This window comes from Poecile atricapillus, chromosome Z (assembly GCF_030490865.1).
Source record: "Poecile atricapillus isolate bPoeAtr1 chromosome Z, bPoeAtr1.hap1, whole genome shotgun sequence".
In the NCBI taxonomy this organism is placed as follows: Eukaryota; Metazoa; Chordata; class Aves; order Passeriformes; family Paridae; genus Poecile; species Poecile atricapillus.
In genome coordinates, this window is record NC_081289.1 from 2,627,315 (window position 1) to 2,651,324 (window position 24,010).

A 24,010-nucleotide genomic window follows, 5' to 3' on the forward strand; every position below is an offset into this window, starting at 1 on the left:
GGATAGTGGAAGGTGTCCCTGTCCATGGCAGGAGTGGAATTAATGGGCTTTAAGGTCCCTTCCAACCCAAACCATTCTGTGATTCCATAGTTGTCTGTTCCTAAACGAGACGGACATCCTATGTAAGATGAGGGCCACCAGAGCTTCTAAGACACCCAAAACATGGTTTAATTCACTGTCTTGGCAAAAATATGTCACATTCCCTCTAAATCCTCCAAAGAAGAGAGACTCCAAACCACCCATTTCCTCGCCAGCCGTCCCGCTCTTTGGCAGTCCTGCACAAAATTGATAGGGAAGAGCAGTTCCTAGAGTTCACTCAATCCCTATCAGGCAATGAGTGTAATCCCAGTTGGCAGCAAAGGCAACTTCTGTTCTCTTTGATTGTTCTTTGCTGCCCCTGGAATACTCCTCATTACCCTCAGCAATATCAGAGGCTGAACTCCGCTCTCCCTCGCATTTGCTTTCACCTAATTAAGGGCCTGTTAAATAAGGTCAGATGCCCTCTGAGAAATGTCTGAATGGATGGAAAATCCCGCATGGATGCTCAGCTAAGGATGGAAAAGACACTGTGTGGCTGCCTGTGTTTCCCAGCCAAGAATGATAAAAGTGATTTGGCCCACTGGCAAAACTGCAGTGCATTGTGCTGCTGACTCTTTGGAAATAATTCTTGATCAGCAAAAGGCAAATTATTGCAAAAAAATCTTAATTTAGCTTGATTTTAACTCATTTGCTGCTTTCAGTGGGTGTCTCAGAGTAAGCTGGGATAATTCAGGGAGTAGGGAGTCCCTTAACCTCCTGCTGGCGTGGTTGTGTGTTCCAGAAGGGATGTGAATAACTGAGAAAGCTGACCTGAGCAGCAGAGGAACAGATTCAAGGTCTTGGAGGTGTCCCAAATGCATCATTCATGGCAAGGGAAGAAATTCCACCTGGGGCTGTTTCCATCCCACAAGATACACGGGCAGCTGGAATTCCAGCTCTCACTGTCCCTCAGCCTTGGGCTTCCCACACTTGAATTAAGCTCTTTTTATGCTTTGGAAAGGCTTTGATGAGCCAGTCCATACTACATTGAAGTGCTTCACTTTGCTCTAAAATCAGGGCTATGCAAACTGCACCAGGAAGGAGGAAAGGCTGGAAGACAGCCCAGGATTTGGGAGACCTTGAATCATTCCCTGCCTTGCTCACAGACTCCTGGCACTCTCAGACACACAGTGTGATTTTTTGGAGTGGCCCTGTGCAGGCCAGGGGTTGGACCTGATGATCCTTCCAAGGATATTCTAGAAATTTATGATTCAATGACATCAGCTGTGGGCAAACCTCTGTAACTCCATGTGCCTTGAAGGTACAGAAGATACTTCCATGATCAGGACTTCTTTTGGAACTCTCTGTAGCACCTGCCACTGTTGAAAACTCTGCTGTCCTCCTGACCTGTGTACATGCCCTGATGAGAGCTGGAAAGCTCTGTTGGTTCCCAAAGTTCAGAGGGACTTTTGCTTTGTCACCATCAGATGTCCACTCTGAGCTTTGCTGTGTATCAGAGAGGGAAATGCTCCTTCAGAGAATAATTTGTAGCCACCCTGAGCTCTAGGTGACATGAGTTAAAACTTCCTTGATCCCATCTAGAGGAACCTTGGCAAACCCAAGCTGTCAGAGGACCAGCAGGGTGCAGTTTGACAGCTGTTCACTGGAGGGAAAGATTTCACACAAAATGCAGGTTGGGATCCCTTCTCCTCATGCCTGGCCTTGCTGATCCATGCCAGAACCATCCCTTCCGGGCCTGCCCCATCCCAGAGAAATTACTTCCCTTCCAGCACATTGCATTAATCACTGGGTCCAGCTGTGGGGGAGGATCTGCAGCTGCTGCAGTACTTTGAGTTCATGGATCTTAGTCGTGGACAGAGCCTAAACCCTGCCTGCTGTCAGGACATGAATTCCTGTAACTCTGGGTCAGAGCACTGCTGGTGAAATTTTGCAGCTGATGTGCAGAGGGGCCGAGTGACACGTCCTTGGTTGTGCCTGTGACAGAGCAGAGCATCAGGGCTGAGTATCTGGATCACCCCTGGGCCAGGATTTGGGTGCAATTCATCCACATTAACACAATTTATTGCCTGTCACACTAAAAGACCTGTGTTCAGACACAGTGGTGGCATATTTGTGCCTGAACTCTCCAGTTGTACCCTGTTCTACATCTTCAATATTTGAGGGTAGAACCACAGCTTTCCCAGTGCCATCTGTGGATCTGCATTTGGCTTGAGCTGCAGCCTGAACTAATGTCAGCATCCGTCTCTTAGCCTGCCAAAAAGCCATGTCCCCATGCCAGGATACTTCCTCCACAGGCTGCTCAAAGAAGCAGCACAGGAGCTGGAGGATTCTCAGAGGGTTCTGAGGGTGCTGTGCTCTCTAGAGGATGGCTTAATTCATCTTTGGGATTCCTTGCCTTAAGGTATTCATGTGGGGGACACACCTGAAGGGCTTTGCCTGCTGTCAGGACATGAGGAATGGGATGTGTCATTCAGTCTAACCAGGTCTCCTTCCTCCTGCACCATGTTTTGAAGTTTTAATTGTTCCCTCTGGTTCATGGGGTTCTGCTGACAGCTCCCCCCTGCCTCGCACAGGAGACAGAAAATAAGAAAGGGTGGAGGAAGGAGTGAGCAATGCCCAGAAATGCAAAAAGCACTTGCAGAATCATTCCCTGGGTGAGGAGAGGCAGGGACTATTGATCCTGGGGAGCTGGTGAGGGTGGGAAGCCATGGAGACGTGTCCCCTGGGGCACAGTGCTGGCCAGCACAGGGCCTGGGGGTCACCTGGCACTATTGATCTGTGCACTGTTCCTCTGTGGACTCAAACACAGGCTGCTCAGTACAGCTGCTGTGCTGTTCCGGGAGAAAGAAGGTGGATATGAGGAGTTTAATGCATCCCTCTCATGTTTTAAACAAAAAAAAACACCCCACTCTCGTCTCCCTGAGTCCTGTCAGACTGGTAGGTTGTGTTTTCAGCTAGGAACAGGTCAGAGTATTAAGGGCAGCTCAAGGAATTTAGCTGGAAATCTGAAAATCTCCCTCCTCCCTTCCCCCAGCCCCTGACCCTGTAACAGACCCAGAAGAAGGGGAGAAGAAGGAGGAAACCTAAGAAGCTGGTGATTACATGTGAAGCCTGGCAGATCTGTAATCCTGGACTCCATTAAACATCTGTCTGCTCCAATCTCCCTGACAGCCAGGTCTCCTCCTCTCGCTGCCTCGCACAGATCCTGCATTTGCAGGTCACTCAGAGGCAGCGCTTGTAAATCACCATCCTCTGCTCTGGTGTTCCACAGCCCAGCCCAGGCAGTTCCCAGGGAGGGGGGATTTGAGCAGGACAGTGCCCATGGCTCAGAGCTACAGGCACATCCACACCTCTTGGCTTGGAGCTTTTCCATCTGACACATCCTTGAGTGCTTTCCCGAATCGGTGCCCAGTGCCTGTCTGGGACCGTTCTCTTAATTATTGCATTTTAAACATCCTTCCAAAGTTGTTTCCATTACAGGCTCATGTGTCTTATTATTTTCTTTGAGGCAAGTATTTGCTCTCTTGGGGCATTTCCTTGCACCACAAGTGAGCAGAGTTATCATGTTCTAATGCATTTTCTATTTTTCATGTGATATCCCTGAACTCCTAAGCACACTCCATGTTAGTGGATTAATAGGAATTTCATTGTAAGACTCAGGGAGAAATTTTTCAATACTCCAGAGTTTGCTGTGTCTTCTGCACTCATGGCTTTGAGTCTTTCTTGCTGTAAGGCCCCTGCTAAATATCTTTCATCACTTTATATTACTTGATACAGTCATTATCATCATGTATAGTAGGAACTGGAAAATGAAATCCATTCCAGAACCTGCCCTTGAAAGGCAAACTGGCTTTTATGCTTTTTTCTATTAAAAAAACCCCAAACCTTTAAAGTCATACTGTAATGTTATTTTTTCCCCAATTTTTTCTCAGGGTTTGAATTTTCTTCCCAGTTCTTGTGATTTTCCAGTTTGTGATTGGAAACAAGAATACTCAGCTACACTGAAAATTATCTTCTTGTTTTATTTCCTAACTGGATGAAGAAGTAATGGGAATCTTTGAGACCTAAATTAGTCTGTCTTCCTTTGTTGTTTGTTTTTGGTTTTGTTCTTGTTTTGTTTTTATTTTGTTGGGTTTTTTTTTCCTCTTTAGAAAGATATTCTGAACCAGCAATCTGAGCACTTGGTCAATACCCTGCTGTATTTTAGTTTGTTGTGTAAACTTGGCTTTCACTTGCGTTTGGGTGGTTGGGAAGATTTGAGGGGACAGAAAAATCCGTGCAAAAAGTTGTGTGGATAAACCAGTGGCTGTTTGCCTGCCCCCTCTGTGGGTGTTGCACACAGGAAAAGGAATTCCTCTGCCAAATGTCCCTGGATAAAGGCCGTGTTAAGATTATTTTTTTAATAATGGGATTTTTGGAAATAATGGTCCTTTAACTTTTCATTTTACCGTCTCATCCCAATTGCAGCATTCCCCACACCATTCCTAGGAATCCTTTCCTTTAGTTCACCTCCCATATTCACTTCTTTTCCCCTAGCCCTGAGCTCCTACATAAATACCTGCTCTTGTGTCCCTCCTCTGAGATCCTGGATCCATGGATGCCTTCGTGATGGATTTATAACTTGCAAAGCCCTTGGGATTTCTCGAGGATGAAAGACAGTGTTTGTACAAGATCCCTGCCCTCATGACATAATTTGGGAAGATTTCTCTGGAAGGAACCTTCCAAGCACTTGTGAGTTCACGTGTCAGTAGTTTCTGCCCCTAAGAGTGAAGGTAGCCCATGTGTTCCCTCCAAGCATCACACCAAGAATGTGTTTTGATGGAGTATGGGCTCCAGGGTGATTCACATAATTAATGTTGGATTCACGGAGCACTGGAAAGGAGGAGACGTTTGCACTGACCTGGGCTCCATCAGGACAAAGCTTCCTTTGTTCCCAACAAGTTATATCCTTGTTTTATTCCATTTTTTGGTGAAAAGCAATAAGACAGCGAACGGTTTCTGGCAGTGAAGCCAAATGCTGCCTTGTGCATGTAGATCTCAGCTTTCCTCCTTTCCCCTAAAAAAGGATAACTCCATCCAAATTGATAGGGAATAAACCCAAGCCATTCCTGAACACTGAGAGGTTTCCTCTTCCTCTCCAAGAGCATTTTCTCCTCCTGAATCCTCCACCTCAGGCCATGAACTGGCAGCCTGGTCATTGTGACCCGCTTGGCAGTGACTGATGGTGGGGATCTCTTTTGCTGTGGAAAATGTGGAACTGATTGTCTGGGTGACCCCGCTTGACCTGGGGAATTCTGCATTTAACCTGGCTTTAGACATAATAAACTGGAGTAATTAGCAGAGAAATTCAGTGGTGACACATCTAATTGATTGGAAATGCCAGTCCCCGATGAGAGCGGGGCTGTGGTGAGGGCTGTGCCGTGACGGGGTCGTCGGGATGCTGTCGGGAGGCAGGAAAATGCAGGGAAGGAATGTGGAGCCTGCTGGAGGTTTGCTTTTCTTTGCAGCTGAGAATGCTGCAGGTTTGCTTTTCTTTCCAGCTAATGGCCTTGGTGAATACGCTATCCATCACTAATTACTGATCCCTCCACTCAGCACTTTCCCAAGGTTGAGCTCACACCTCTGGGAAAATCCACCTCAATCTCAGTCCATCTCAACTGTGGGCTTGCAAAGAGAAAAACACCCTTTGTGTTGCTCATTTGAAAATCCACCACTTTGTGCCCCACCAAGGAGGCAAGGATGGAGCCCTTTTGGGAGAACATTTATTTCAGATCATGGATTGATGATATCTCCTGTATCAGCGTTGATCTGTGATATCCCTTCCCAGACCTTGCATTTCTGCTTCTAGATTGATGACAGTTGAAAAATAAAAGATTTAAATGAATTTCTCTTTAAGATTTGTGCTTAAAAGTGGGCATTTTGCTTTCCTGGTCCGTGGCAGGGCCTCAGGACCACGTGTGTGCACACCTTGGAGCAAGGTATCCTGTGTATGGGTACAGTCCTGGATGTGGGTCAGGAATGATCATGGCCAGTGATGGTTTCTGAGAGGCTTTCATTTTGGCTGCAGCTGCTCCATTTGCAGGCTAAGGGACCCAAATGAGGTGTAATTCTGATGTTCTGTGCTCACTGGCCTCGGGACCAGAGTGTGAGGCAGGCACATGAAACTTCTCAGTGCAGGCACAGCTGTGCAGACTGGTACAGGGCTGTGTGATTTGTGTAGGAGGGTTCTGAGTCTCTGATACTCATCGTGGCCTTCCAGTACTTAAAAAAAGAGGAAAAATGATTATTTACATGGACAGGTAGTGAACAGGACAAGGGGGGGATGATTTTAAGCTAAAAGAGGAGAGATTTTGATTAGATAGAAAGATATTAATAGACAGAAATTGTTCCTTCTGAGGGAGGTGAGGCCCTGGCACAGGGTGCCCAGAGCAGCTGTGGCTGTCCCTGGATCCCTGGGAGTGTCCAAGGCCAGGCTGGACAGGGCTTGGAGCACCCTGGGACAGTGGAAAGTGTCCCTGGCCTAGGCAAGGGGTGGAACTGGATGGGCTTTAAGGTCCCTTCCAATTCCATGATTCTGTGACACTTCACAGGACAGAAGCCATTGTGAGCTGTCGAGCATTTAGTGGTTTTTTGCTTGTGGTGCTAATGAAACATTTAAAATCTTGATGCAGAGCTTCTTATAAACAGGAGCAGAAGAGAGGAGTGGGTAAAAGTTTGGGGAAAACTGGCAGCAGCCTCTGGAGCGGGATATATCAGCCATATTTCATGGAAGATGGTGAGAAAATAAAATGTGGGGCTCATTGGCCTCTTTTATCTCATGACATGGGCACAGCCTCAGAGGTTACAACCCGTTGCAGCTGTTACAGCATGAGAACTCTCCATTTGCTAAGGGTTTTTTCTTCAAGGACTGGTTTTCTTGAGGTGCACCTTCCTCCCATCAACAGGAACCTCTGGAAACCAATTCTGGGCTTCGGGAACACTTTCATATCCTGGATCAATAAATAAAAAGGGAAAAGGCAATACAGTGACATCACCATATGCACTGAAGCATCCTGCAGAGATTGTGGAGTCTCCAAACAAACATTAGATGTATAAACAGTGGATCAGCGATCCTTCACTGCAGACCCACTTATTGCCTTCCTGATGATTTATTTTCATTAATTTTCATAGCTAAACAGGCAGAAGTGCTTGTGGCAAACATCGTAGCCTCTCCCTGCTCCCACACAGCTCAACATCCCCCCTTCCTCTTATCCAGATTTTCTCTTTCAGCTGACGACCAATCCACCTGCTACTTTTTTGGGGGGCACAAAGTTTGCTCAGCCCAAAATTTGCAGGGACTCCTTTCCCCAGTCTTCAGTTCTCTGATACTTTTGGGATGTTATTCTCTCTATTTAGAGGAGCACTGGTAACGGGGGAGATGCAAAAAGATCTTCTAAATTCCAAAGTATTTGTGTTTGATGGGTATTTTTGAGTTTGTGGCCTTTCATTTGCTTCCTCATGTGTTGTTTGGAAGGAAGGAGGATTCACACCTGACAACTGCACTTTGGAATCACTTGGTCTTAAAGCAGAAGTACTGTTTGTAGGTTTAAGCATCGACAGTTTAACCCCAGGATCCTGGAAAAAGAGAAAAAACATTTTTACTGGGCAGATAATTTTTTTTTTTTGCTCAGCTGGCTCAGGTCTTTGGAAATACCCTTTGAATTTCAATGGGACAATTCTATTCTTCTGCTTGAATTTGTTATTTATTTTCTGCTATCCTGCCTTTCCAAGATATTAATGTGGGTTTTTTTTTTAATTTTGCCAAAAGCCATCCTGAATTTTGTGGTCCATTTTTGGGGGGAACAAAAATGATTTTTCTGGCTCTGTGATTTGCTCTTAGCCTGGGAAGGTGTTTTTTCTCCTGTTGACCATGAAAATAGTCACGTGGAACAGGGAAGTGATGAAGTTACTTATTTATTATTCAGCATACATTTAATACATATATTTAAAAGAGGATGTGGTGACAGGAAGAGGGTGAATGGCTTCAAACTGACAGAGGGCAGGATTTGATTGGATATGAAGAGGAAATTCTTGGCTGGGAGGGTGGGGAGGCCCTGGCACAGGGTGCCCAGAGCAGCTGTGGCTGCCCCTGGATCCCTGGAAGTGCCCAAGGCCAGGTTGGATGGGGCTTGGAGCAGCCTGGGACAGTGGAAGTTGTCCTTGCCCATGGCAGGGGGTGAAATGAGATAATCTTTAAGATTCCTTCCAAGCCAAACCATTCTATGATATGTAAACGGATAATATTTATATATTTTTAGTGATTTATTCAAAGAGTTCATGAAAGGCTGCAGCGTTTTCCTAACAAACTGCCATCACCTTTGTGTGGGGTTTGGAGCAGGGTGGGGGTGAACAAGGTTCTTTCCCCCACCACACAAGAGGTTTGTGGTGAGATGGTGAGGAAGATGATGGACGAGTTCATTGAAAATAGAGCAGAGGACCTGAACCCACTGCAGGTGTGGAGATCTGCTCTAATGCTCACGCCAGGCCAGAGGGCAAGAGGAAAGCCGTGTCACAGAGGCATTACCTGGCCCTTTCACACATTTCCAAATCCAAACCCAGCGGGATCACCTTATCTGCCAGGGAAACGTGGCTGGGCTGGAAGGCAGCCTGGTCCTGGCAGGGCACAGCACCATTCCTGTAATGCATCCACAAACGGGGACCTGCGAGGGGCTCTGGGGATAATGGAGTGGCTGGGATAATAAAATTAGCCTGGCATTCACTGCCTGAGTGGGGAGGAGGGGAACTGTCCCTTTCAGTCTTCCCAATCATCCCCTGACATCTCATTCCAGCCTGGGAAGGGAAGCAGGCAAGGGGGAGCCTTCCAGCAGAGTGAAAATGTGCTGCTGCCCTGATGCAGCTTTCTGGAAAACCAAATGGCTGGGCTGTGGTGGCTCCACCTCGGTGACAATGCGAGCACAGGCCCCGGGAGCCCTGAGCCACCGTCACGCTCCAGCGGGGCAAGGTTGGGAATACATTTGTCACTCGAGCTCCAGACAGCAAACGAGGCTGATTTAATTAACCCAAGGAGCCCTGCTGGCCTTGTCTGCAAGAGCTCAGGACAGCAGGACGTGGATGAGTGGAGGCAGGGAGAGGAGGGAGAGGGGAAGAGGGCAAAGACACGAGGCCGGTGGAGCGTCAGGAGCCATCTCAAGCACTTTGCTTCTCACCGCCGAAAGCCCTTCACAATTAGACTTGATGTGATTTACATTTACTTTAAAGCATCTGCATAATGGGGTATAATGTGCAGGAAATGCAGTCATGAGCTTCTGAAAGCTTTTGGGGACTGACAATTCCCACAGAGCACGAAATCTCCCTTTTCCCTGCAGCTGGAAGCAAGCCTGGCCTTTACAGAGCGAGTGCTCTTGGGCTAAAATGCCAAACATTTACCTTTCAGTGAGTCTGAGCTATCAGGTCTATTAATGAAGTGTCCAGACTTGCCCTTCCTTTCCACCTTTCTGATGGATTTATTGGGACCTTGGACTTCTTACTTAAGCACCAAGCAGGAGGATTTTCATCTCCAGCAGAGTCAGAACCATGTGAATGTTGCTTTGCTGTCAGTCAGGGGCAGACCTGGGGCTGGATCACCTCTGCCCACACCTGGAAGGCTTTGGTGGGCAGGTTTGCTGTGAGAGGCATCACTCCTTCTTGGAGAAAGTCACCTTGGCCAAGGAGCTCTGAAATTTTAATGCTCCCCACCAAATATTGACTCTCTGAGGGCGTCTGAGTAAGCCTTTAGTGCAGAAGTCGATATTTGTCTGATGTTTCAATGGATAATGTTGCTTTTCTCTGAATTTCCTCTGGACTCTGCTGGCCTCTCCCAAACTAGCTGCTCAGTGGCAGAAGCAAGATAAAAACATGGGAGGAGGAGGAGGGAGTGCTCCTTTTGGAGGGCTGTTTTGTGCTGTCCACTTCTCCCTGCCTTAATGAGGCTCTTTGTTGGGTGCCTCTCTCTAAACTCGGCATCTGAGCCTGGTGTAAGCAGTTCCAGCACACAGCAGTCCTTCCCCATTTGGCTCTCCTTCAGTCTCTAAGGAATTTGGACAGCCAAAATTTACCATGGACACAGCAGAAATGTTGCAATAAATGCAAACACATCATCAGCTTTCCATGACAAACATTCCTCCTCCCGCTGGAGATCAGTGCAGGATAACCTTGTCACTCCATCCTGAATGGACTCGAGTGGGTCTCATCTGTCCTGCTGGGAAAAGAAGTTCCAGGTGAGATTTCAGGCAGGGTTTTAGCCATATATTGGTAACAGAAAACAAATGTGTCTCTGTTTCCTTGCTTTAGTGCAGCTCCTCAGTTGAATTCTGCAGCAAAGGCTCCATTCTGCCCTTGGACATGGTCATTCTGCCTCCTTGGGCAATTTAACACCTGTCCCCTACAAGTCTGAGCTGCAGAAGGATCCCAGTGGGGTAGAAGTAAATATATTGCCTTGCAGGTAGCAAAATCACTGCTGCAGGTTAGAATTCTGCCAATTTACCAACCATTAGGGACTCAATCTAAGTTGGCTGTGCCTCCTAAGAAAGAATAATCCTGTAAACAGTGTGGCTCTAATATACTGAACAATTAAAGAACTTGTTTCTGATTGAAGTTGAAATTCATTATATTTCTATTTGTAAGGCGAGCTGGGCACATTTCAAAATGAGTGAAAAAAAGGAGCTAATTTATATTTCTGTTTGTGCTTGTAGCAGCTAGTAAATAAATGCAGGTGCACAAGGGGAGATGGGAGACTTTAATTTCAATGGCAGCTTGGGCGTCTGGTAACTGTGGGAGTCTGGACCTAAAATAAATGCAGAGGAACAGTTTTCAGGAGCAGAGGGCACGGGATTTGTGGGTGCATCTTCTTTGCTGTTTTAAATTTAGTCACAGAATCCCAGAATGTTTTCTGTTGGAAGGGATTTAGGGATTATCTCATCCCACCCCTTGCCTTGGGCAGGGACATCTCCCACTATTCCAGGGTGCTTCAAGCCCTGTCCAGCCTGGCCTTGGACACTTCCAGGGATCCAGGGACAGCCCCAGTTTGACTCTCCAATGCAGATTTTATTTATGCCTTGACAGATCTGTGGCATGTCTGGAAGATATCCCTATCTGGGATTGACATTTTTGGGGTGGTCACCTCAGCAGGGCAGCCTGGGCTGGCAGGAGGTCTGATCAATATTTATCTGGCCAAGAGAGGGAATGAGTGATGCTCGTATGAGCAGTGTCATATTTAAAAGGTGTCTCCACTTAACTGGAGGTCACAATGTTCACTCTCCTTGAGTGGTGGCATCATTTCATAAAAAAGCTTTTTCATTAATTAAAGTCCCTTAACCTTGCATCGTGCTCAGGGTTTGGTACAGAAGCTTATTTTTTCTGATCAATAAATATTACCATATTTCCTAGAAAGAAGCTTTCACCCCCTCAATTAGCTGAGGAAAAAATAATTGTGTGCATTTGAAAGCGTTTTGTGCCTCTAGTATCCATTAAGTAGATCAGAGCTGCAGTTTTCTTGTTCTTACAGACTTTTGTCTATATCAGTTACCCAAAGGAGCAGAAAGCATTGTTTGCTCTCATTCAAACGACATTTCAATAAATGCCAGGGGGAAATGATGATTCTGTTCTGCCTATCTTTATTTATTTATTTATTTGTTTTTATTTCAGCTTGAAAGAGAGGGGATGAACTCATGAAAATACCACAAATCAGGAGTTTAGGGGTTGTGATTTCTAAGTGGTCTTTGTGTGATCCCCCAGAAATCACTAAAGGCCACAAAAAGCTCCTTGCAGCAGGGTCTGGCATTTATTCTTATGTAAAACCCATGGCCACTGATTTTGATGAGGTTTCCACGCAGCAAGATGCTTATTAATTTATCCTCAGAATTAATGGAATTGGGCAGGAGAGGAGAACTGTTTCATCTCCCAAACCTTCCCTCGCTTCCAACTTCCAGCACTCTGGGAAGCCTTTGGGCATCTTTGCACTCCCAGTCCAGGGGCAGAGCCCTGCAGGTGGACTCACCCCCCAGCAAAATGTCCTCCTTCCCTCCTGCTGGGCTGGAATTAATATTCTTGTTTCAATCCCTTTGTACAGGAAAAGCTAAAAATTAATTGCCTGTGCACACGAGAGGTGAACAAGCAGATGCCCAGGAAAGCACAACAGAATTATTGAGTGATTCTGCTTTAATTAAGTGCATCAGAGAGCTGGGAATGGTGGGGCCCCGTGCTTGGTGCCAGTAACATCATTGAGAGGAGGATGTGAAGGGATGGCTGCTGCCAAAGGATGATGGAAGGTACTCAAGGAATATAGAAAGCTATTTTAATTCTGGCTTCCTTTGAGAAAGCTGGAGCTGCAGCCAATAACCATAAAACTACTGGGGCAAAGCTGCAAACGCACCAAGGGCATCCCTCAAGCACTTATCTCTGTGAGCCCTGTGAGAAGGGACACCTTTTATCAATGAGAGGGGAGCACAGCAGAGCTGCAGCTGTGAATTCCCTGCCAAAAAGGGCTGCAGGCAGCATTTTCAACCTCTGCCTGAAGCTGGCACCATCCAAACCATCCAAGAGGGGGGAAATCTGGGGGCATCCTGCCTTCTGAGCAGGTGAAGCAGATAAAGCATCCAGAGAAAGCATCCAGACATCTGCTGGCAGTGGGAGAGGGAAATTGGCCCTTTCAGGGTGAAATACACTTGATTTCCTGCAGGTTCAACTTTAGGATAACAAGAGGTACCCCCAGCAGTAGCTGCTTCACAGCAGTGCTTGCAAAGGGAGCCAAAGCAGCTCATTTTAGGGAGTTATTTGCAGTGTCTGTCAAAAATGATTTTTACTTCAAGTCTCCTCTCTACCACAGCTAGGGGATCTTGGCTTATCTCCAATGTCCATGTTTTTTCTCACAGGGAATGTAAGGATTCCTGTGATCCTTGCAGAGATGTTGGAGACTCTGGCCCTGCCATCAAGGAGCAGCTCAGATTTTTGTCCAAGGCTCACACCCAAAGCAGAGACCAGGTTGTTGACAATTATTCCAATGATTCTGCCAGTGTCAGCACATGGCTTTGTCTCTGCTGGGCAATGAGTACCTTCCCCTCCAGGGAATTAATTCCCATCCCCTTGGGAGGGTGCAGCATCTCCCCTTTCATTTCTCTCTGTCCCCAGCTTGCCCAGGTCATTGCTCTGTTCTTCTGAGGCGGCCTGAGCAGTGATGATTTTGGGGTCTGCTACCCAAAGAATGGCCAGAAATGGATTCTGAGAAGTCACATAATTATATTTCTTCAGCCTTAAGTCTGAGTGCTTGGATTGAACATTCTGGCAAACTCAAGCTTTGCTTTACTTTAGAGCTATCAAGATTTTCTTGTCACCTTCTTCTATTCTGGCTCCCAGGCACTCTGTAAAGCAGAGATCACAGTCCAGGGACACAGATCCCACACCAGGAGATGACCCACCTGGAATTAGCAGCATGGCTCAGACATCAAGGGGTGTCAGGATGACTGCAGCTAATCCTCAGTAATTAAAGTCTTTTAGCCCTCAATTCCAAGCCTTTAAAGACCCAAACCCACATCACTGCTGTAGGAAATGTGTCCAGGGATCCCAGAGGCAAAAATGCTGACAAAGAACTCCAGAGAAATTAGGAAAATCAGTGATCCATGGCAAAGCCCTGCAAGGACATTTGTGGGGCTGTTTCTCAAAGTGCATCAAGCACAGAGGGAAATGGAATTTGTGGGAATGGCTCCCTGGGAGAGCTGAGGTGTGGAAGCTCCTTGTGGACAAATTGCTGTAAGGATCAGGACATTCCTCCTAAAGTTTTGTTCATCTCCTGGGTTATTTCCATTCTCCTCTAACCTTCTGGGCACTGCACTGATTCAGCTGCTGATCCTTAGATGTTGGAGGATATTCTGTTAAACATTGTAGTTGTGCTTCAGTGCAAAAAGCTGTTCTTCAAAATCCCAGAATCATTAGGGTTGGAAAAGCCCTCTGAGATCATCAAGTCCAAGCACTGACCCAGCTCCAAACCATGTCCTTAAAAGCCACATCCATGCATATTTTAGCACTTTCAGGCTAAACAGGAAGATAAAGTTAAAAAAAGCCCAGATCAAGTGCTAAGGGTCTAGAAACAGCTAAAGATGGACTTAAAGTTTGAACCACACTGAAGGAAAAGAAAATGTAAATTATCTCCATTTATGATCATAACTGGAACCTCAAAGATGCTGACAAGTTTTGGAAGAGGTGCAGTAGGAAAGCTGGGCATGTCCTGTGAATGGATTAACAGACCTGCAGGAGAGCAGTAAAATTGAAAAATAACTTCAAAACTGAGGAGATTTTGGCACATCCAGTGTGGTGTTGCTACCAACCAACCTGGAACCACAGAGTTCAGGGTTAGGACTGTGGCCAGAGAGGAAATTGCAGTGAAAAACTGGGAGGATGTTGAGGTCTTCACTGGAGTTTTGTGCACAGAGACCTTTTAGGGCAGCCCTTATCACAGCATATCCTCATCACAGCAAATGTGCATTTTGTAACACTCTGGGGCAGTCCCAGGTCTAGCACAGGACATCATCTGGCAAAGATCAGCTCCAGCCTAGATGAGCTGAAAGTGAACAACCATTTCCAGTATCCAAAGCAAACTGCACCTCTTGCAGTCTATGTGCCCACAAAAATTGCACAATTCTGCACTGCTCCTTTAATTTTTGTGGCATTTTGCTTCTTTCTGTGGCGTGCAGGAACTTGCAGTCTGCTCGTAACAACATAAGATCACAGCGTGGTCTGCTTTATATCTGCATATGTACAGAGACACACAATGTTTCTCCCAGCATGAAGAATGAATAAATTCTGGAGTAATTTTTCATTGTTGCCTTTATGAGCTTCAAGAAAAAAAAAAAAAAGAAAACCTCCAAGAACCTCAAAAACTAATAAACAATTTATTTTGATGAAACTGCAGTTTATTATGCTAGATTTTAGATAGCCCAGAGTGCACGTGAGATCTGGGATATCTTGTCCATATTCTCATTATATCAATTTTTATATTTTTTTTTCAGGGAGTCCATGAAGTTTTGTGTGTGTGTTTGCATTTGTGGGAGAGCATGTGCATTGAAGGCAAGAAACAGGCACAAAGAGATGTAGTTTCTCTCTATCTCTACATGAATCATAGAATGGTTTGGGTTGGAAGGGAACTTAAAGATCATCCAGTTGAGTATCTGTCAAAAAAGATCCAACCCTCTGTTTTGGATGTGCAGGCTCCCTTCATAATCCAACACAAATGATGGATTCTTGACACCTCTCTGCAGAGCAGGACTGGTCTGTGGTGGTCACTGGGGGTCCTGGTGAGCTTTTTTTCCCATTCCAAACAGCCATTTAAAATATACCAGATGAACTGTGTCATCTTTGTATGTGCACATATGGGTAAACACGAGTGGGGTCTGTGGGGCAGTGGACCATAATAATATGATTTTATGTGGCTGTATAATAAGCAAATTGCAGTTTTCTTATCATGCTCATTCAGGTGAGTAGCTGAGGTGGGGATGCTGCATGTACAGAAGTGCCTGACCACAAGACACTGACCTCCATAACATTGCCCAGTGTAATGAGACACCAGGGAAGATAAACCCAGAAGAAAAGGACAAAAAAACCCTAATCTGTGTGGGGTTTTTTGAGGGTCTGCCTTAGGAGCACCAAAAAAGTGATGTTCAGGGTTTTCTTCCCAGCTTGTTGTAGGCGAGGGGCTGAGAGTCACAGGATCATAGGATGGCTTGGGTTGGAAGGACTTTAAAACTCATCCAGTCCAAGCCCTGCCATGGGACATCTCCACCAGGCCAGAGTGCTGGGCCTGGCCTGCCAGAAACAGGCCTTTGCCACTGACCTCCAAGGGCAATCATTTCTCTCTTCTCTCTTTGTTACTCTGATCTCCAGGAGACAAATCAATTCAATTTCCAGGGCCTTGAAACTCCTTTCTCCCTGAATTTTCTGCTGCTCTCATCCATTTAGCTGTGGACCAGAACGCCTTTCACTCCACATGTCCACCCACACAGCAGGGTTTGGGTGGGCTGGCCTTGGCTGGACACCAGGTGCCCACCACCCAACCAGTCCATCCCTCCCCTCCTCAGCAGGACAGAAAATGAGATGTAAAAAACTTGTGAATCAGCATAATAAAACTTGTGAATCAGTTGAACAAAGCAGAAATGAGAATTGTGCACGGAAGCAAAGGAAAACAAAAGATTTACTCTCTCCTTTCCATCAGCAGGTGATGTCCAGACACTTCCCAGGAAGTAGGACTTCAGTACACATGGCAGTTTGTAAGACAAGTATTTTACTGACAAATCCAACTCCTCTTCCTCCTTTTTCTTAGCTTTCATTGCTGAGCAGACACCATATGGTCTGGAATGTCCCTCTGGTCAGTTTGGGACAGCTGTCCTGGCTGTGTCCCCTCCCAGGATCTTTCCCACCCCCAGGCTGCTGGTGAGGGGGAAATGTTGGAGAGACAGCCTTGATATTGTGGCCAAAACACTGGAGTGTTACCAACACCTTCCCATCTGCCAGTCCCCAAAGCTGTGAGGGATCTGGGAAAATTAACTCCGTCCCAGCCAGGCCCAATCCGAGGGCACAGTGCCGTGGGATTCTCCTCTCAGCAGGAAAACCTTGCCACAGAAATAAAATACCAGGGATAAACGACTGCTTTGCCACTGGGCTCGTTTAATGGCTGATGCTTAAAATGAAACAACCCACAGATTCACACGGAGGCGAGTGGCAAACAGGGAGCTGGGAAAAGCAGCGCCTGAGCTCTTCCCTTGTTGATTCCAGGGGCTGGTTTGCATTGGTAAAGACAGACTGAAAGCTGGGATGTGACATCCCTGCAAGATGAGGTCTTAGGGAGATGAGACAGCCAAAGCAGAGGGGCACAGGGTCGCTGCTGCTCCCGATTGCTGCTGCCCGTTGCTCAGGCACGCTCCAGGATCACCATTTCCAAGCAAACCCGGATCTGTGTTTCCCTTAATGTGCCACTGGCTGCTTCTCCTGACCTCTTCCACGCTGCCTATTACCTCAGCTCTGCTTCCCCTCCCTTCTGATCGAATTACTAAAGCACACAGCGGAGTCTCTTGGCTCAACAAAATTTAATGACAGTGACAACAGAGGAGGATAATAAAGATAAATCAGCTGCTCCCAGGAAGGAAAGATGAAGTAAGAACGGAGTGAGTTAGAAGGATACACCATGTGGTGACCCTGGCATGTGCACGTCCCTCATCATCCCTTTTCTCTCAACATCTGTGAGACAACAAGCAGTTTTTTCCTGCTTTTTGGGGGATTTGAGAGGGAAAGCAGAGAGCAGAGAAGACCAAGGCATTGGAAATTTCTGTCTTAGGCTTCTACTTGCCATGGAATTTGGGGCACAACACCACCTCTTCTCCACCTCCTCCCCAGGCTGGAGGCTGAGAAGGATAAGTTTTTCATTATGGAAAACTGTAACAAAGATCAGATCTGGGGATTTCCATCTCATCCCTAGCCCTGTGTACTCATGTGATCCACACAGTCAGTAAAGGGAAATGGAGTTTGTAAAGGAGCTCCTTCATTCTCAATGCCTATAAATCCCTGGGCACACCAAATCTTGTTAATTCAGCCTCTTCTGACAAGATGTCTCATGGAAACCAGTGGAAGCAGAGCCTGCAGTGACTGTGACTACTGAAACCTCTTCTCTGACATTCACCATGTTCCAGTTGCAGAGCATTTCCTTTTTAATGATAATTCCTGGGGAAAAAAAAAAACAAAACACAACCCTCACTCTTCAACTGCAATCGAGTTTCTCTCTCCCCTCCCACCAGGTTGTTAAATGTTTGCAGCGTTGCTCTAAACAGCCCAGCACAAAACAGTGAGCTGTAGCTGAGACCTCCTGCAAGCTTAATAAACTTAATGGACATCCTCAAGAACTTTAACTGGGAAGATTTAGTTCCCAAAGAAGAAGGAAACAAACAGCCAGAGCAGCTTTGTCTGCCTGTTGTCCCTCATTTTGCCAGAAACAGCTGTTCACGCTGGGATTAGCTCAGAGGTTTGTACTGAGCAGAGTCTGACTCACAAGAACAAAAACAGGAGATCATTACATCTCAGTGCAGGCTCCAACTGCTGCGGGCTGCACAGGGAGAGAGAAAATTAACTGGAGTGGGAGCTCGATCTGCAGAGACGCTGCACAACTTCTGCGTGTGACAGAGGAGAGGGAGGAGGGAACACATCCAGCTCTGAGGGGCTGGCAGGGAGCTCCAGCCAGGGGGATGGAGGAGATGACTGCCAGGCTCCCCCTAATGCAGCCCCTCCGGTCAGGATTCGCGTGAAGCAAATGCTCAGAAGAGGAGGAACAAAATTAATTATTTTACAAAGATGCTACTTATGCAGAAATCCCACTTCTCTCCAGACAGTGAGTGATGGGAACAATTTCCCCATCTTTTTTGAGGCAGGTGGCAGAGTCTTCAGCCTCACATGAATTTCTCTGTGAAGGATAATCTCTGAAATGGATTAGAGGCATTATTTCCACACTTTAGTGGAAGGTGTCCCTGTCCATGGCAGGGGGGCTGGAAAGAGATGATCTTGAAGGTCCCTTCCAACCCAAACCATTCCATGATTCCTTGGAAGTGGGTGGTCTGGTTTAGGAAGTCATTCTGGACAAATCATAAGGGTTGGAAAAAATGGGCAGAAACACAAGACAGAATCGAGTGAGAACTCTCCATCCTCACCTTATTACTGTTACAAACAAGGAACCAGCATCCCTCTACCCAACATGACAATTTAATAGCATATGGAATATCAGAGAGCAGCTACTGATTTAGCAACAACTTATTTTCTTCTAATAACTTATTTTCCAGCAGTGATGAAAGCTGTGGAGTGAGGGGAGAGGAAAGCAGGAGGTTAAAAGGATGCTTGGACAGTCTTTCACATTAAATCTGTGCTTGCAGCTCAGGGGCTCCTCTCTACTCATCCTTGTCAGGGGCTGGCTTGTGGTTGGAAACAGCTCTGCAGACTGTTCTTATAAGTCCTGAGGAGCCCACAGGGCTTCACCAGACAGGCTCTCAGCCCCAGTTCGCTGCTGATGTGAACTCGGGGTCACCTTTCTTTGTGTTTCTGTCTTTCAGGCAGGACTCCCCGCTACCCTTCAGCGCTGTAACATAATAAACAGTGCCCCGAAATGCTCAGTAAGCCCATTCCCCCATGGGTAAGTCATCATTGCCTGGAACAGAGCAGGCTGCACTTCCATCATCTGCTGATGGCTGCTGCTAAGTCTTTTTATTTTTTTTTGCCTTAATTTATTTTTGTACTACTCATCAAATAACCCAGTACTGTCATGGCCCAATGGCTAAACCACAGAGCTCCAAAATTCATGAGAAAATCCTCCTGACAGCAAGACCTGGAGCTGCTGCCTCAGGGTTGCCTGGCACCTTGGTTGGCTGTAATTAATGCTCCTGAAGCCCTGGCTACCCTTCCACATTGGCCAAGGACCTGGAGTTGTGTTTTAATGCTCAGCCCCACCAGTTCTGCCTTGCAGGAATGGTTATTTATACCCCAGCACTATCTCCTTCGTCTCAAATGGGGAGACAGATGAAAGTTCAGATTTCCCCTCTGTTAAGACACCAAGTGTTATTTTGAGCACCTTCTGGAACAGATTCATTGTCATCTAACAGAGTGAGGACATTGGAAGGCTCTGCCATGTGCTGTATTGATCCCTTCACTTGATTAGTTGGTGTATTGAATACCCCTGCTTTTCTAATCTAATTAATGCAAGATAAATACTCCATGCAGGGGCCTGGAGTCACGTTCCAAGAGTAATCAGGGACTCGGACTGATTAAAACCAGAAGGCTTCAAGGATAATTTATGGACTACTTGACACTGCTGGCAGGTTGGGGTATTTTGGAGGGCTCTGTGTGGTCTCTGGCTCAAAATTGCCTCCTTGGCGAGCTGCACATCCAAATTCCTGCTCAACCCTCAGTAAGACAGCTCTGGGTTTGAAGGGGTTTAAATCTCTGGGGTGAGACACCAGCCTGGAGGTGAGGACATCTGGTTTCACATCTCACCAGCAGTGGGAGGACACTGTGCCAGAAAGGCAGACGAGTCACTTCATCTCTGACCTTGAGAAAATCACCACATGTCATGGTCTGATGAAAATACTGAGCACCAGGCATGCGAGAGCTTCGCTCTTATTTGGGAATCTGTAAGGAAACAGAGCTAAATTATTGAGATGGATCTCAGTTCCAGTTTGTCCCTGCTTCAATCCAGATCTTGGTGCTTCAGGACAAATGAATGCTCTGGGTCAAGAGGGATAAGCGGAGCAGGGAAGGTGATAGTGGTAATTCATGTCACATGCATTAATTAATTAACTCACCCCCACTAGGAGGGAAGTAACACCATCACTGCTGTGAGGAACACGGAAAAGAAGCAGTGGGAATATTCATGCCCAAACCAGGGCAGTGTGTGCTGCAGATGTGGTTGAGATCCTGGGGGTGAGTTTAGTTGCAGTTACCTTCTGAGATAAACTCTAAGTCCTATGGGAGGAAGCCTGGCTGGGTGGATTCTCAGAGAGAACTCATCTTCCCTCTGCCTTGTCCTCCATCAGTGGTGGCTCTTGTGACGCCTGGCCATGGGATGCTCATCCTCCCACACCTCGAGCATGCAGGAGGAGAAGTGAGGAAGGGAAGGGTGGAACTCCAGTGCAATCTGTGCAGAAACTGCTCTAAAATGTCTCCAGAGCGTGGGACAAGAGTCTTCTGTGAGGAGTGGTGGGCAGTGAAGGTTGGGCCTAGCTCCACCTGCCCTGATTGCAATTATTTTGTGGTTGGTATGGCATGAAATTTTTTTTTCAGGGAATAGGGAGCCTGGGCACGGGGTCACTGATAGGAATGGCAGGGCCATCTATTCCAATCCTTTCCTTTTGCATATACGTTTTCCCAGGCGAGAGCACAGCTCACACAGTCAGGGGAAGGCAAGGGCAAGTTCAGCAGCCAGATGTAATTGCATTTTCCTCCACAATTGCCTCCAGGGCTGAACCATGGCCCTTCTGCGCCTGCCTCTCTCCTCACAATGCATCAGAGAGAATTGGTGTAAAATCCAGTTAAAAGGCCACTCTCGGGTCTCAGCTGCTGCAGCACAAATTGCGGATGAATTTCCCCTCTCCCGTATCCGCCTGATGGGTTTTGTCACCCAGCCCCATATGTTTGGGCTGGATTTCTTCTCTCAGCCTGGTCTGTTGGTCTCTCCTCACAGCCCCTGTAGCTGCTCGTGAGTTTTTTCAGGGCTACACTTCAGGCTCCCTGTTTTACAGCGGTGTCATTACACAAAGATTTCTCTTCCTACACGTGTAAAAGGGAGCCTGAGATTAATGGGGTGTTGGAGTGGATAATCACAAATCCAGCTGCCCCAAGGTAGCTGAGAACAGAGATGGTGCAGGGCAGGGGGAAAAGGGTAGTGGGGCCTGAGGGAGCTTTGTAGGGTACATTTATCACACTGTTGGCAGAGAGACGCAATTTATATGGACGGAGCATAAATCCTGTTGGAGTTGCAGGAGGCTCCATATGGGCAGCTGAGCACCTGGGCCTGCTCTGGTGCTGGAGCATGGAATGTGCTGCTGTGGTCATCCTGCTGCTCCCTTCCCTTTCCTGCCTTTCCTCCTCCCTTCCACACCTTGATAATTTCCATTCTCAGCCCACTTAAGGGCCAGCCCCTCTCTGTGGGTGCAGGTGAGCAGGAGGGGCATTTCCCTGTGCTCTGCTCACCGGGACACATCCCTGCTGGAGTTACTGAATTATTGGGAATAATTGGAGTCATTGGATTACTGGGAAAGCTCTGCTTTCTCCTCACCAAGCTATTCCCCAGGAACGGGTTCTGCTCCAGGGATTGCTCTCAAAAGATCTCACAGAATCACAGAATGGTTTGAGTTCAAAGGGACCTTAAATCTCATCTCATTCCATCTCCTACCATGGGCAGGGGCAACTTCAACTGTCCCAGGCTGCTCCAAGCCCTGTCCAGCCTGGCCTTGGACATTCCAGGGATCCAGGGGCAGCCACAGCTGCTCTGGGAATTCCAGCCCAGCCAGGAATTCCTTCCCCAGATCCCATCCATCCCTGCCCTCTGGCAGTGGGAGCCATTCCCTGTGTCCTGTCCCTCCAGGCCTTGTCCCCAGTCCCTCTCCAGCTCTCCTGGAGCCCCTCCAGGCCCTGGAATGTGCTGGAAGCTCTCCCTGGAGCCTTCTCCTCTCCAGGCTGAACAGCCTGGGGATAAGGATGCTGTCCTACTGGTTCTTGCTGGGTTTCATGCTTCCCACAAATGTACCAAGCACATATCTCTTATATCATTAATTTTCCTCTTACCATCTAATGGGAAAGCTTGTTTGCTTTTTCACGATCCTGAAAAAACTTTTCCTTTCAGTTTTATGTTTGATGTTTTATGAACACAGAAGACCAATTTCTCCATTATTCTGTCCCTGTCACTATACAGTCACTCTTCCCTGGATTTCATCCATCCTTTGTGCACCCCAAGCTTCCACTTCCAATTTAACAACCACAAATTTGTTATTCATTATTCAGCTCCATTCTGCAGATACACACACACACACACACACACATGGAGGGGTCCCAAGCACTTGGAATAAGCCTTGGAAATGAAATAATAAATAGAGACCCTCCTCCCTCCCTTCCTCACACATGCTACGTGTTGCTCCAGCAAACGTTGAATAAATCACTGAGCTATGGGGTAATAAATCTTTCATGAGATTAGGACCATCTGAACTTCAGCGATTGTGTGGGGAATGTATAAATTCACATGCAGATATAGAGTGAAGGGAAAAAAAAAAAGAATCTTTAGATTAGTTATTAACTTTGGAAACACTTGATGGGTTTTGATTCATTAAGTGTTTCAAAGTCTTGTTAATTTAATAAGTACCGATGAGGCTGTAATGTAAGACAACAATCAGTAATTTGGAGGGGGGAAATAATAAAGTAGTCATTACACAGCAGAATGTTTAATCAAAGAATGTGGAAACTTACAGTTTCACATTAATTTGAAAAGGTTGGAGATTTAAAATTAATATTAGCTCTGACACAGGGAGGCTTTCTCTACAAGCAGATAGGGTTTATATAATTGCTTAGAATTAAAATGCCTGTAAATTTAATGGCTTTGACTCTTTAACTGGATCCTCAGGCTCTATAGGTAGAATAGAAATAGACCTAAACCAGTCACGGTCCTTCAAATCCATCTGGAATTTTGGCAGCAAACCTCAGGCTTTGGTATATTTCTGGTGTCCTGTGCTGGAATGGGAAGAGCTCCCAGGAAAATGAGACACATCAAGGAAAACTCAATTAACTTTTGTCTACCATGGAAACATCTCTTGTTGCCCAGAGAAGCTGTGCCTGTCCCTGGATCCCTGGAAGTGTCCAAGGCCAGGTTGGACAGGGCTTGGAGCAGCCTGGGATAGTGGAAGGTGTCCCTGTCCATGGCAGGGGGTGGAACTGGGTGGGCTTTAAGGTCCTTCCCAACTCAGACCATTCTGGGATGATTCTGTGACTTTGATTTTTATCTGATTTGTTACCTGACACTCCATTGGCAGTCAGTGGAGAGACAGAGTTATTTTTATGTTGTGACCTCTCTCCTTTCCTTAAATGTCTGTACCAGGATTCCACTAATCCTTCCCCAGATCCTTCCCAGGATCCTTCCCCCCATCCTTCCTCTGTCTCTGTGCTCTGCAGGGAGGGAGCATGGACAGCTTGTTTACACATAGCCACGGGCATTTCACACATTCAATTTTATCCCCACGTCTGTCTGCCTGTACCTGTGAGCGTGTGGGATGTGTTTGTGCTGTACCTGATTGTGGGACGGAGAAGTCCAGGTGGGCACTGGTGCTGAGTGTCCAGCTCCAAGGCAAAAAAAAAGTCATTGCAAAACTATTTCTGGAACAAGGGCAGCTGGATGAGTTCTTGGAGCTGTTGATGTTCCAACTTTTTCCAG

General features: G+C 46.7%; 1 protein-coding gene across 3 annotated transcripts in view; it reads left to right on the forward strand.

Annotated features, from left to right (window-relative positions):
• The window catches only part of LOC131572785 (plexin-A4), a 421,465-nt gene that overhangs the window by 215,972 nt on the left and 181,483 nt on the right, over positions 1 to 24,010 (forward strand). Inside the window, exon 5 of one of the 3 annotated variants that reach the window (XM_058826139.1) lies at positions 4,576 to 4,787. The exons of the other annotated variants lie outside the window; for them this stretch is intronic. Coding sequence (XP_058682122.1) covers positions 4,576 to 4,581 — 6 coding nt within the window. The 3' untranslated portion in view covers positions 4,582 to 4,787. Of the gene's footprint in view, positions 1 to 4,575; positions 4,788 to 24,010 lie in introns of those variants that run through there. 3 annotated transcript variants of the gene reach the window in all.